At 39.4% G+C, this 15,399-nt stretch overlaps 1 protein-coding gene across 1 annotated transcript in view; it reads right to left on the bottom strand.

Annotated features, from left to right (window-relative positions):
- Positions 1-7,459: 7,459 nt before the first annotated feature.
- Positions 7,460-15,399, bottom strand: part of SCIN (scinderin) — a 69,947-nt gene continuing 62,007 nt past the window's right edge. Inside the window, exons 12-16 of the mRNA XM_014863073.3 lie at positions 14,309-14,486; positions 13,914-14,035; positions 11,077-11,154; positions 8,912-8,972; positions 7,460-8,292 (exon numbers count right to left, since the gene is read on the bottom strand). Of these exons, the coding sequence (XP_014718559.1) occupies positions 8,168-8,292; positions 8,912-8,972; positions 11,077-11,154; positions 13,914-14,035; positions 14,309-14,486 (564 nt within the window). The 3' untranslated portion in view covers positions 7,460-8,167. The remainder of the gene's footprint in view (positions 8,293-8,911; positions 8,973-11,076; positions 11,155-13,913; positions 14,036-14,308; positions 14,487-15,399) is intronic.

The following is a 15,399-nucleotide window of genomic DNA, read 5'->3' as shown; positions in this document are numbered from 1 at the left end:
CTTCTTGCCTCACTGGAATCTTTTCTCCTTCTCTTTGCTGACTGCTCCTCACCTCCTGCACCTCCTCAGTTATCCTCTCAGATGTCTTCTTCACCTACACTCACATCCAAGGGCATCACATCCACTCCTATGTCTTAAATGTATCTATACACTGACTCATAGCAAATGCATGTCCCTGGCCATGAATTCTCTGTTGAACTTGAACAGCCTACTCAACACTTTCAATTGACTGTCCAATAGGATAAGCATCTCAAAAATTAACATGATCGACTCCTGTTTCCTAGGTCAAAGCTTCTCCTACCACAATGTTTCCCAGCTCAGTAAATGGCAGCTCTTCTAAGAGGTGATTTCACTCATTTTCTCACACTCACTATCAATTCCATTATCCTCCTATTGGCTTCACATTCAGATCATATCAGAATCCACTCACTCCTCGCCACCACCACCATCAGCTCTGGCCTGGATTATAAACAAAGCTTCCTAACAAGCCTTCCAGGCTTGCCATCCTCTAGTCTCTTCTCAACTCAGCGGCCAGAGTGAGTTTTTCAAAATGTGAGACAAATCATGTCACTTCACCATCTCACTCAGAGGGAAAATAAAAGTTTCACAGGCTCTATGTGATCTATGCTTCCACTCACTTTCTCACCTCAACTCCCACACTTTCTCCATCTCTCTCGTTGCACTGTAGCCACGCTGGCTTCCTCACAATCCTTGAACAAGCCACACAGCTTCTCCCTCTGCTTGAAAGGCTCTGCCCATCTCCACCCAGAGACATACCCAGGCTCTGTATTAGTCACTAGGGCTCTCCAGAGAAACAAAACCCACTACAAATACATATATACACACCTATACACATGCACATATATATTTATATAAAATGAGATTTATTATAAGGAAATGGCTCACATTATTATGGTGGCTGAGAAGTCCCACAATATGCCTTCTGCAAGCTGAAGACTCAGGAAAGCTGGTGGTGTAAATTCCAGTCCGAGTCCAATTGCCTGAGAACCAGGAGCACTGATTGTGTTAGTCCTAGTCCAATGGCAGGAGAAGACCGGTGTCTCAGCTCAAGCTGTTAGGCATAGACAGCCAATTCACCCTTCCTTTGCCTCCTTGTTCTATTCAGGCCCTCAACAGATTGGATGATGCTGGACCCTATTGGCGAGGGCCATCTGCTTTACTCAGTCCTCCAATTCAAATGCTACCTTTCAGAAACACCTCCTCACACATCCAGAAATAACGTTTAACCAGATATCTGGGCATCTCATGGCCCAGTCAAGGTGACACAAAAAATTAACCATCACACACACAAACCTTCCCTTCCTTCAGGTCTCTGCCCAAATGTCACCTTGGAGAGCGCTTCCTTGTTCCCTCTATTTAAAATAGAATCCTTCATCTCACAATCCCTATCCCTCTCTCCAGCCTTATTTTTCTTCATAACATTTATTGCTGCATGGCAGGATATGTATTGACTTTTGCTCCTTTTCTGTCTCCACCCAAGATCTGCTCTCTGCTGTATCTCCAGCACCCGGACAGCCTGGCATGTAGCAAATACATAATCAATTGCACTTATTTGCACTTTATTGAACCTCAAAATTGGAAAACGGTATAAAATGCTTCTAGACGAGGAGCACAACCACGTTTGACCTGCCTAGAAGCACTACGCTTTTCAAACTAAAATATAAGTCAATATGATTGTATTTCTCAGTGTTTTCAGGAACTAGTGATCTTTCTTTATAACATAGACAAAGAGTGCCCTCTCCTGTGTTGTTTAGATATACACATCTCCGAAGGTTTTTAAAAAATTTCTTAATTTTTGTTTTAATCACGCAGAACACTGTTTTAATGAACTTGAAGAGACAAATAGATAATTTCCATCCTTAACGCTTTAAAATCAAAATCTATTTCCAGAGTAAACAGAAAGTAAATCTTATGTTGTTGACTGGTGTAGATTTTTTTAACAGAATATTCACTACCTCAGATTTGATTTGAGACAGAGGTGGCACACAGGCAGGACTTTTAAGTCAAAGGGATGTTTGTCAGTTATCAAATACTTGTTTGAAGGCTAGTTATAGTTTTTGCTGTTTCTGCATATGAAAATAATATAAGAATGCTCCCTGGCCGGTGAAGCAGTGTCCAGAGCTAGACAGATCTGTATTTGATTTGCAAAAGGCTCCTAGTAGGTCTCTATCCTTGCTACACATTCTAATCACCTGGGAGCATTTAAAGACTAGTAATACCCCGATCCCTTTGCCAAGCTTGCTTACTTCTTCCTTTCCAGTGTTTGGGCTTTAAGTTCTTTCCCTGCCTTATTGAAGTGGCTCTCCATGAGGGACAGTTTTGCTTCTCTCTCACCCCAAGGACATTTGGAAATGTCTGGAGATATTTAATTTTTTTTTTTTGGCAGGGGAAGATTCGCCCTAAGCTAACATCTGTCGTCCCTCTTCCTCCTTTATTCTTCCTTTCCACTGTCCAAAGCCCCAGTACATAGTTGTGTATAGTTGTAAATTCTTCTGGTTCTTGTACATGAGTTGTTGCCACAGGATGGCTACTGACAGACAAGTGGTGTGGTTCCATGACCAGGAACTGAACCCAGGCTTGCCAAAGCAGAGCATGCCGAACTTTAACCACTAGGCCATCAAGGCTGGCTCTTGAGACATTTTTGATTGTTACAACTGCAGGTGAGAGTAGGGGAGGAGGGCGCTACTCATATCTGGCAAGCAGAGGCCAGAAAAGCTACTAATCATCCTGTGATGCACAGGACAGCCTCCCCAAACAAAGAATTATCCAATGTCAGTAGTGCCAAGGTTGAGAAACCCTACCTTACTATGCAGACCTGGGCCTCCACTAAAATATGGAATTGAGAAATGAGAACCAATATCTGCATCTTGTTCCAGATTTTAGGAGGAAGCATTGGTCTTCCGCTCTGAAACATGATATCAGCTGTACATTTTTTGTAGATATCCCTTTTAAGATCGAGAAACTTCCATTTTATTCCTAGTTTGCTGAGAATGTTTATTATGAATGGTTGTTGAATTTTAGCAAATGTTTTTCTGCATGTATTCAGAGGTTTATGTGGTTTTCTCCTTTTAGTCTGTTAATATAGAGAATTCTTGATTAATTTTTAAACATGAAAATGGATTCCTGGGATAAAGTCCATTTGACTTTTTACAAATTTTTTAATTCAATTTGATAAAATTTAAAGATGTTTACACCTGTGTTTTGAGGCATACTTGTATGTAGTTTTCCTTTCTTATAATCTCTTGGTTTCGTTTTGATGTCAGGGTAATACCAGCTTCATAAATGAGTCGGGAAATGCTCTCATCTATTTTCTGGGTTTGTAGAGAACTGGTTTTATTGCTTTCATAAATGTTTGATAGAAATCACCAGGGAAGTCCAATTAGGCCTAGTCTTTCTCCATCAGAAGGTGTTTATGAATTCAATTTCTTTAATACGTGTGTGTTGCTATTTAGGTTATCTGTCTGTTTCTTCTTGAGCCAGCTTTAGGAGTTTCTGTCTCCCAAGGAATTTGTGCACTTATCAATGTCAAATTTACAAGCATAAAATTATGTTTCTTATTTTCTTTTTAGTGTCCAGAGGTTCTATGGTGATACTTCTCTTCTATTCCTGATAATAATTTATATTTTTCCCCTTCTCCTGTTTTAGTCTGTGTTACTCCTTCCCTTCTGCCTTCTTTGGGCTTAATTCGCCCTTCATTCAGTTTCTTAAGGTGAAAGCTTACATCATTGATTCAAGCCATTTCTATTTATTTAATGTTACAATTTAATGCTCTAAATTACCTTTTAATCACTGAGTTAGCTCTATCCCACACATTTTTGAGGAAGATTAGCCCTGAGCTAACATCTGCTGCCAATCCTCCTCTTTTTGCTGAGGAAGGCTGGCCCTGAGCTAACATCGGTGCCCATCTTCCTCTACTTTATATGTAGGATGCCTACCACAGCATGGCTTGCCAAGCGGTGCCATGTCCACACCTGGGATCCAAACCGGCGAACCCTGGGCCACTGAAGCGGAATGTGCGCATTTAACTGCTGCACCACTGGGCTGGCCCCTCCCACACATTTTGATAGGCTGTATTTCAATTTTTATTCAGACAAAAATATTTTCTAATTTCCCCTTACATCCAAATATTTGGAAATTAACCAGATATCTCCCTGTTATTAATTTCTAGTTTAATTCCATCGTGGTTAGAGAACATAGTTTGTATGATTTCAATACTTCAGATTTATTGAAACATTATGGCCCAGAATATTTTCTCTCTTGGTGAGTAACTTAAGTGCCTTTAGAAAACAAATATGTACGCTGCTATTATTGGTGGAGTGTTCAGCACATGTCAATTAGGGTTAAATTGGTTGAGAATATAGTACAAGACCTCTGGGTCCATACTGATTTTCTTCTTATTCTGTCCTCTGTTGAGAGACGATTTCCCTATTCCAACGTAATTCCATGTTGTCTTCTATTATTTTCATAGTTTCATTTTCACATTTAAATTTTTGAACCATACGGAATTTATCCAGGAATATACAGAAAAACGTGAATCCAACCTTTTTCTTTTTTTACCACCAAAGTACTTCACCATTAATATTTTAGGTAGCACAGTAAGGATAGTATTTAAGAGAGAAAAATTATATTAGAGACTATATAGACTACATAACGTACTTTAAAAATATCTAACATAAGTCTTTAAAACCAAAAAGGGGGCAAATCATAGTGGAGAAAAAAATAAGAAAACAGCAAGAAAAAAGTTTGGAAAATACATTTTTTTGAACTACAACATACCACTCCTGTATATATGTAATGAATACTAATTTTCTTTACTTGGACTAGAATTTCATCCCTTTGAATAACCTGTCCAATACAGAAGTTATTTTGAAGCCAATTCTCTAATGGTCTTGCAAAACAAGCAAACAATAGCTTAGACGACAAAACAATAGTTCACTTTACCTATCTTCCTTCTTTCCTGGTCTTTTGCTCAAAGTTAATGCCATAATCTGATTCCCTATTTGAAATTTCTGGGATGTCCTACCTCTGACTAGAATACTTATTTCTGATTAGCACTTGGTTTTCCTGGATTCGCTAAATTTTTTTTTGTTTCTTTTCTAGTCACAAATTTCACACAAAAGTGAGTGCGCTATATTTTCTGAAGCAAGGAAATGTCTGTAAAGCACTAGTAGCTAAGGACTAAATACATTTCTTTTGAGTTTTCATCCTAAAAATCTTTGAGGAAAATCAAATAGAGAGGAAGGAAAGCTAACATTTCATATTAAAAATTAATAAGCAATAGCTCCAGTCAAAAAGAAATAGAAAATTAATTATGAAACTTTTATATTTATTAATTAGGCTGTAAGAAACTGCATTTGAAATCCAAAGACTAATTTCTACCCAGGTTTACATCTAACTAGTTTTAAGACTACACAATATCGTAGACCCTTCTATAATCCACCAAATGTCCACCTTTGTAGAAGTAGACCGCTTCCCCTCCCCCCACACTGATTTTACATGAGTGGCAGGTGTTTCTTCAAGCCATCTCAGCTTTGTGTGTGAAAGTAAAACAGCAACTCCCTAGCTCACCCTTTCCAGGTAATTTTTACAAGTCCTCTTTATCCCTTCGCTCCACCAGCTGCCGTTCAGTTTACTCAATGTAGGGCTCATAAGTCTTCTTGATGGAGTAGCTGTAGTTGCTGGTAAGTTCTGTGACAACTCCAACTGTTTCAGGGGGGCATTGCTGCTCAACAGAGATGTTCTCCTTGTATTGCTTGTGCTGATGACATGGCTGTCTCCTCAGGTGTCACCATTACTGCCTCCAAGTACTTGGGTTTGGGATTTGGGGAAGCCATCTTTTCATAGCTCAGGCTTAAAACGGCAATTGTGTTTAAGATGAATTTTTTCTAGTCCAGTGGTGATAGCAGGAGAGAATCTCCCTGCTTCTTTAGACTTTAGCCTCATTATATCAGGCACACCCCCACTTCTGGGCCTTTGGACTTCAGATTCTTTCTGCCTGGTGTGATCACAGGTTCGTTCCTCCCACCTGTCAATTCTCTGTGCGATATATCATCTACACAAGAAGGCCTTCCCTAACCACCCTATTAAATTGCACCCCACCCCACTCTCACCTAGTATTTCCTGTCCACCTGCTCTGTATTTTTTTCCTCCATAGAACTTGTCTTCTAATATATTTTATATCTACTTATGGACTTTGTTTTCGTTAGCCTCTTCCCTGGAATATAAACTCCATGACAGTTGGGATTTTGTTTCATTCACGTTGGATTCAAAATGCCTAGAACGCTGCCTGACACCAAGCAGATGCCTCATAGACATTTACTGGAGGAATGAAGAGTCTCTGCAAGTGCATCTTCTCACTGCTTCCTTACCTCCCACTCACGCCCCATTCACCCTTAGGCCATAATGGAACTGAGGCCACTTCCCCCAGCAAGGACCCAGGCCAGGACCCAATCTGAAACACGCACGCCCTTCCTTTCCCCAGAGCAAGGGTGAGAATTCCTGAGCCCACTCCGGGCTCTGACTCTCCCTTCCATGGAAGTGTAGCTTCCCCTCCGTACCCAGCCACCCCCTAACGTCCCGCCAAAGCTGGTTTCTACTTTACTGGTGCTCCATCTTCTGCCCCAACTCCTGTTTTCTGGGGGCTGTTAAATTAATTCAACAAGGAGGCCATTAGGCTGAGGTGGCTTTAATTCTATGGCAGCCTGCATAAGCAAACCAAAACCTAAGACTGTAAATGCCTCAAGGTTATGAAACTGAAATCTAAGGACAACAAATCACAAGAGCCAACTAGGCTTTAAGCTAGAGCCAATCAATCATTTCCTTATTCTGCTTCCCCCTCTTCTCTCTAAAAGTCTCTCCCTGAGCTCACGTCGGTGGAGCGCTCCTAATCACTTCCGGTTTGGCGCTGCCTGATCCAAATAGATTTTTGCTCAAATAAACTCTTAAAACTTGTAATACGCCTCAGCCCATCTTGAGAGCATGTTGGGAGGTTGTAGCAGGGGAGCTCAGCCACTCATAGACCCTTGACGGAAGAAGGATCCTCCTCTATCAGGGAAAGTCGTCCTCTTGGACCAAGAGGGCAGCTTCGGGAAGGTCACACATGAGCCGTGATGGAGCAAGGGGACACTGCCTGGCTAGCCAGGTGAGCTGAACCAACTCTGGCGATCAGTGGAGTGACGGATGTCACAGCCAATCGCCCTCACATCCTTAATATGCCTCAGTTTATCTTCTAACAGGGCCCAGGCAACATATGCACTGCATGATCTTTAAAATCTTTCACAATTATGTTACCATGGAAAAGTTTAATTTTGACTACTTAATAAAGATGCATTAAGAAATATTAAATTCATATTTACTTATGCATAAAAGTATTTAACCTTAAAATTAACTGTGTAATTAGCTCACATATCACATTTAAATAAACTGTCACAACAAAAAACCTTTTCAAAAAGAGATGTATTTTAATAATGAAAGACAGCATTAGTGAAGTTTTTGGTACATACCTTTTGTGATATTAAACATGTACTGTCATATATATCTAAGCGAATCAGAATACAAATTATTTTGTCATGAAGGAGCTATGCTTTCAAAGGCTTTTAAAACAGCAAAAAAGGTCGTTTCCCTTAGAAAATGATGTTTAGGAGTCAATGGTCTCAAAGTCACATTGACTAGAGAAGAAAACGACAACCGACTTTTAAAGCTATCTCAACATAAACCTTACCGCAAATATACAATTCTTTTGAACACAATACATAGAAAAGAGAATAACCTCAAAGGCATTATGGTTTTCTTCTGTGGCATGTGAAAGAATAAGTCTGGCTAATGGCTCCTGATTTATAAAATTTCCTGACAAACTCGCCTAGATTGTGCATAGCTTTCCACTTTTAAAAGGTCATATAAAAAGATATCAGTTTCCAGCAGAGCTAATATTGGTCCATAGCAAATGTTTAGGTTAGTTTAAAATATTAACATATGAAAACTTCCAGTTTAAAAAGAATTTCAAAACAATACTAGGCATTAAAAAATAGCCATATGGCTGAGGTTAATTTTCTAAAGTCAAACAAACAAAAACCTTTTTTCTTCCAAAACAGCAATGGGACAGTTGGCCCATAACGTTAGTTTGCTTTTTCTTACAAAGGTCAATTTACTACTTGCTGGAATCCCAGCCCAGGAACCAGCCTGTGAAAGTGGGTGGCTCATGGCCCTGTTTTACGATGACAATTGGAGTCCTCTTGTCTCTTCCAGAAGGATCTGTCTCAAGGTAAACTTTGGCTAAAAAGAGTTGCAAAGACATACAAATTCAGTTAGTTTTTATTAAACTAAAATAACTATAGAATGAAAAGTCTTCCAATAAAAGTAATAAATCAAATTTTTCTTGCCCCCAAATAGCCAAATACTGTTCCATATGAATAATTCCTTATTGATTTCTCTCATCTGCCACGGAATGTATCATGAGTCTCATTATTGCCTAAAAAATTTCCAAATTTTATGAAATTATCCTTATGGCATAATTATTATGTTTTTCAAAAAAAAAAAAATTGTGCTAGAAAGAACAGCATTACTCACCCAAAGGAATTTTCTAAAAAATCTAGGTTATCACAGTTATGGAGGTTTCACTATTTCCATAATAAACAAGGTAAGTGAATTTAAATTTTCCAGAATAACTGATATAACTACATTCTAAATTAGGTAACAAAACCTATTTTTCTTGTTCCTATTCTGAAATTCTTTGGTTTAAAAAATTCGATTACTCTTTAGTCTGAAGATGAAAGCTAAGCTTCCTCTCCATTTTGATATGTCGTTTTGGAGGATATGATGAAAAAGAGCAGTTAGAAACTTGGTAATAACCATTCGGAGCTATTGCCATAATTCTCCAAGGGATTTAGCTTACCAGACTTCAGAGATTCTGTTTTCTCAACTTCATTAGCATCTTTGCCAATCCAAAGAAAAATCTGAAAAACGAACAGTAATTACATGTGCTGTTTGGTGCGTCTCACACATCACTCATTCAATCTTCACAACCCCGGAAGTCAGGAGGCGCAGGGAAGGTCAGCCACTTTCCAAAGTGTTTATACTTATTAGGAGAGAAACTTATATCCAGCCAGTCGGACTCCGGATTTCACATTCTGATATTTTAGGTTTACACCATATTTTCTAGTTTATAAAGTGAACTTTCTCAAAAAAAACATATTCACTCTTTTTTGTACCCACCCCTGGGATGTGTCAGGCAGTCATTATTCCCATGTTATTATTCTGGGGGGATCACACTGAGCTTGTTTGTGGGTACTCCAGACTCCCTTTATGAACTTTGACGTAAGCCTAGTGTTCTCCTATAGTACTGTATCCTGTAACACTTTGGTAAAAGTGCTATAATATTTAGTTTTTAAATATTGAGACTTAGGGGCCAGCCTGGTGGTATAGTGGTTAAGTTCTCGGACTCTACTTTGGTGGCCCAGGGTTCGCTGGTTCGGATCCTGGGCATGGACCTATCACCGCTCAGCAAGCCATGCTGAGGTGGCCTCCCACAGAGAAGAACTAGAAGGACCTACAACTAGGATATACAACCATGTACTGGGGGACTTTGGGGAGAAAAAAAAAGAGGAAGATTGGCAACAGATGCTAGCTCAGGGCCAATCTTCCTCACCCAAAAAAAAAAAAGTTATTGCAGGTTAAAAACCCTCATAAAATTATATATTCTCTAAGTGTACTTCTTATGAAATGTGTAGGTTGGATACCCCAATGTTGAAAAATTCTCCTGAATTACCTTATATTTAAATCACTTTAAAATTACTCGTTGGCAGAGAAATTTTGGTCAAATTAGTTTTGATTGTATTCTAATTCACACTGAAAGTGCTGGAATCTTTGCTGGCAGGGCACAGAACAAACCATGACAGCAGGGTAATGTAAATGAAAGTAGGACTTTAAAACTTGAAATGTAGTGGGGGAAATATTCTAAAGTATCCATGACTACAGAAATAATAGAGTTGACTAAAATGGGAATAATTAAATTCTTCTGAATAAGGAAATGCCATTCTTATTTTATAATCCTAAAATACACAAAGGTGTTTTATTGACATGAGGTTTTAAATTTCATATCTAGTAACAAATGATCCATTCACTTGGGGAGAATCTGTGCCTAGATCTCAAATTCAAATATGGTAATTCTAGACCAAGAAGCTAAGGGGAAATGTAACTGAGCAGACCCCAAAGGTAACAATCTCTGTGGTTGACTCTAAGATCAGGCCTAATTCAGGTAAGTGTTTCATAACTGTTCTATGATTCAGTTCCTAAGATTTATTTTTCCCTTTCACTATTATTAGTTTACGCAGAGACTAAAGAAAAAACCCAATTATCAAATGTGGCATGTCAAATCACCATTCATTTTCTCCAAAATAAAGATATATATAACAGCAACATATTTTGCTGTGTAGATTCAAAACTATTCTCTGTTTTTTCCCCAGGGGAGGGGTCCCCTATGACTTCTCATCAAATTTCAAGAGAAACTCTGAACATTTCAGTTTCCCCTGTGGCACTGTACCCACTAATGCACTGATTAGTTAAATGAATGGGTGAATGTTTGACTAAATTAGGAGTGAATTTTAAAAATAAGTGAAAAATAGAAGTTTTTTGGCCTAAAACTATATAGCCAAAGATGATAGCTGTGGAATTATTTCCACATTAAAAAACCAACTTGCCATGCATATCAGTTTTATTTTTTGCCAGACTGTGTTGAGTCTCTCTTCTTTTTTTGCTGAGGAAGATTCATCCTGAGGTAACATCTCTGCCAATCTTTCTCTTTTCATATGTGAGCTGCCGCCACTGCATGGCCACTGACAGACAAGTGGTATAGGTCCTTGTCTGGGAACCTAACCTTGGCTGCCAAAGCAGAGCACACCAAACTCAACCCCTGGGCCACTGGGGCTGGCCCAAGTCTCTTTTAAATATAGCCTAAATCTATCAGTCTATTTAATGTTAGATTTGCCATTTTTCAAAGCAGGTTTTATCAGCTCCCAACTATAAATATACTCTCTTGTTATGGACAAAATATAGTTTTACCTGTTCCCAAGTATCTAGTAACATGACATCATCTTCTGCTAAATCCTCCTGGGTGAACTCTCCTGGGACCTCTTCAATCTGAAATGCATGAAAAAGCTTTATGACCAAATAGTAAAGCAGTAATTTCCTAACACATAGGACACAAATGCCTTGTATTATTTTGGAGCATAGCAAAAACAAATTTTGGTAGTCATTTTTTTCTTCCTTTTGGGTGATAAAGATTTAAATAATTGTTTATCTGTTTAATTGGGTATCACAAACTGACGGTATCTCATTTGGCAAGCACAGTGCTTAATATAAATGTTGCACTTGAATGCGTCAGGTGGCCATACACAGTCAAAGTGACCACAGTTCTCCCGACGTCCAGTTCCTTATGACACACTGCTTCACAGATTTATGTTGCCTTCCTATCCCTGCAGATATCTGAGTTTATGGTCTGAGTATTAAACTGTCTTTCATCAGGTCAAGATTATTTTAATAAAATCAATAGGTCTGGTCATTTTAATAAATCAACAATTTTTAATAAGATGAGATTATAACAATATTCCATATGCAAAATTTCATTATTTTTACTTTTAATGGGCCAGTATTTTTTAAGAATTCTGGTTGAACACCCCATCCTTAGGAAGGTGTGTAGGGTCCCAATTCTTCCCTCCCCCCTCTGCCATGTGACGTTGCTGTGCGGCCCAGAGTAGGGGGAGTTGACTGTGGCCTCAGCCCTGTCACATTAGCAAAGGTGACTCAGCAGGGGCCCTCTTGTGCTCCTGGGCTCTGTCACAAGAAAAACAGGCACAGAACCCAACCTACAGTCCAAGGAGAACCTCCCAGCAGCCCAGCCCAGATAAACCTGGCCCCTGGCAACCTGCAGCCCTCTGGCCACAACAATACCTGTTTTTTGTAATCTGATGAGATTTTGAGATTGTTATAAAACAACAACAACAAAAACCTATCCATTTACAGAGGGCAAGGAATTTGCTTGTATTATCTTTTTACAGAATATTTACCAATCGCATAACGATTTAAACAAACAAAAACTTTAAATATCACTTCCTCTGTGCCAGGCACTGTTCTAAAACTTTATATGCAACAACTAGTTTAATACTCACAACAAACCTATGAAGTAATACTAGGATTATGCCCATTTTACAAATGAGAAAACTACAGCACAGAGAGGGCAAGTAACCAGCCTAAGGTCACAAAGCCAGTAAATAATACCACCAAGAAAGTGAAACACACAGGCAGATTGGTTCTAAAAGCACCAACAGGCTCTGTTGCCTCTTATGAATTTACATGTCTAGAGCCTGCTTTCTGATAGCGATAATAAGATAAAACACCTGTTACTAACGATCCTTTTCATTAAATTGCAAAGGGAGTAGAAGGGGATCCAGATAGCAAACAAGAAAACGAGTAGGTGTGGAGAAAAAGTATATTTCGATTAAATATGTGCATGACAAATATCTTCATTGGAAACAAACATGTAATTTACAGCAATATTAGCAAATAATACTTATAAGGAGTTATAGAAGCATATGCTGAAAAAGAAGTTTAGATGCAATATCAAATTAACAGTGAAAAGAATAAAACAACAGATTTTTCTGACAAGTTTATAAAGTACAAGGGTTTCCTGCAAAGTAGTGAGCAAACTGCCATACCCAACAACCAAATCCATCACAATCCACGATTTAGATCTTTAATTTTCTTTTTGTGAGGAAGATCGGCCCTAAGTCAACATTTGTTGCCAATTTTCCTCTTTCTGCTTGAGGAAGATGGTCCCTGAGCTAACATCTGTGCCAGTCTTCCTCCATTTTGTATATTGGATGCTGCCACAGCACGGCTTGACGAGTGGTGCTGGGTCCGTGCCCAGGATCCGAACCTGCAAACCCCAGGCCACCGAAGCTGAGGGCGTGAACTTAACCACTACACCACAGGGCCAGCCCTTAGATCTTTAATTTTTAGGTCAAATCACTTACAAGCTTCAAGTGTGGTTTGTACATGAGCAGTTTCTTCTTCAAAGCGTTTTATTTCTAGAAAGCAATGTACCTGGGAAAATGCTCAGGAAATTTTCATGTGTGTGTGCTGAAAAATAAAGCTTGTAATTACAAGGATGTGGGAACCAAATCTTTAGATCAAATTTTAGATCATTCTTTAAATGAAAAACTTACACAGAAGCCTAGCATGTCAAGCAGAGACAGCAGGATTTTTGTGGTTAAACTGAGATAAGGGGTTGCATGCAGCCTACGATATTTCAGAGCCCAGTATAAAAATCACTCTTGAACACAGATACTTTCACTTCGAACTGCCTGGAATGCAAAGACTGTGAATGACTGAAAGAAAACATTCCTGTTGATTTCAGTTAATTTGCAGGTGCGTATATAGCTTTCTGTGATTTTGCCCAGTGATGATACTATTTCCACGATAATTTTTTATTCAGTCAAATGGTGAGATTTTTTATTCCCCTGGGACACTGAAGTGTAAAATTTACATAGTTTGATCAAAAACCACTATTGTTGTCCAGAGAAAGTATCAAATTATTAAATGAGCAAATCCAACCACCTACATAATCATAAAGTAACTACCACATGCTGACACAGGTGCAAAGTAGCTGATATTTTTAAGAGCAGCTTGATTGCTCTAGTACACCACAGTATTTCTAAGCTGTCACATCCATTACGTCATCGACTCTTAAAACAACTCTGTGTAGAGCAGAGAGATTATCATCCGTGGTTTGCAGGTAAACTGTAAGGAGACCGGTAACATGACTGCAGTGGCAGAGCCGACCCCGGAATGCCTCTCCCAATACTGTCCAGTCCGACTCCAGCGCTTTGCAAGACACTTACAATGAATCTTCCGGTTTTGTTTGAGCAGCCGTAAAGCCGAGGCGGATGGTCTTCAGCCTGGGTTTCTAGCAGTGGCGAGGTCTGGTAGTCTTTTTTCCCTCCAAGGGAATTCCAAAACTCCTCTGTGGAGAACACACTGAGTTATCCGATGTATTTCCAGGAGCCTGTGGTCCGTATTGCTTTACATTAACAAACAATATTAGTTCACCTTGTGTTTAATGTTAAGGAGTTACTTAAATATAGCAGGTACCATCACCCACTTTTGCAACTAATGGAAGGATTTTTAATCCCTATAACCTTTACAATGTGACTATGTGTGGAAAAAATAAATCACATGATTTGCAATCACACCAAATACAAGCTCTGGTCAGCGTCCTTGGCCCCACAGTACACACCTGGTTCACTGCCTTCCTGAATCCTTGTGGTTTTGCATTTGAGGACACTTGCCACATACTCGGCTCCTTTCTCTTCCTCCTGGCTGGCACCTTTGCCTATCCAGATGTAGCCATTGTTTTGTCGCAGTTTCAGGACAAAAACATCGTTGGAATTCAATGAATCTGCATCAACATCGACCTAGCGTATGAAGAAAAATAACATAATGATTCAAATTCATTGCTGCTCCCTCAATAAACATGTCCCAGCACCTGTGACAGTGACAAACCATCCACAGCCTTTTGTCCTGATCCCAAGATATTAATTCAGGGAGACACTGGGACACTACGATGGCGTTAGAAACATCAGGGTAAGAACACTTTGGTCTGTGTCACTTTAATACTCAACTGCCCTCAGACAGTAGGCACAAGGATCTAAGAATAAAATTAGCCAAACTTAAGTGATGAGGAACAAAGATAATATTCAAGGAGACCATAAGGACAAGGACGAGCTATAACCGGCTTTTGGAAAGAGGGCATAATATTTACAAATGACAAAGGTGTTCAGTTTTTCTTTCCCCCACTAAAGAGGTTTATCAAATAATCAAAGGGACACCAAAAATCATAAAACAGGGACTGGAGTCCAATGTGGGCAAAGAGATAATAATAAAGATTCATGAAAAGGTTCTCCAGGTTCAGATAAATTACAGCTTAAGTTATAAAAGACTATTTATAGGGGATTAAAAACATAGCATTGACATACTCCTTCCTTTCAACTGAGAAGCTGTGCACACTGTCTGAGATTGGCCAGGTTAGCACAGTTCTTTTCCAGGTGGGCTCAGAGCAGTGAGAGGGACCCAGAAGAGCCCAGACTCCGCCCTCAAGATGAGGCTGAAGGTGGAAGAACCTTTGGGCAGGGACAGGCATGTACAGAGTCTCAGATTTGAAGGTGAGACCGAGGGTCCTAGGATGGGCTTGTGCCTTTGACTATGTCTATGACCTTGTGATTTTGTGACTTTGTGAGAACCTCTGTCTGGCCATATCATTGTGTGACTGTGACAGTATGTGTATGACTTTCTGCGTGACTGTGGGATTCAATGTGATGTGAGAGATGA

The sequence above is a fragment of the Equus asinus genome, chromosome 1, assembly GCF_041296235.1.
Source record: "Equus asinus isolate D_3611 breed Donkey chromosome 1, EquAss-T2T_v2, whole genome shotgun sequence".
NCBI classification, from domain to species: Eukaryota; Metazoa; Chordata; class Mammalia; order Perissodactyla; family Equidae; genus Equus; species Equus asinus.
This window is presented reverse-complemented; position numbering and strand designations above follow the sequence as displayed.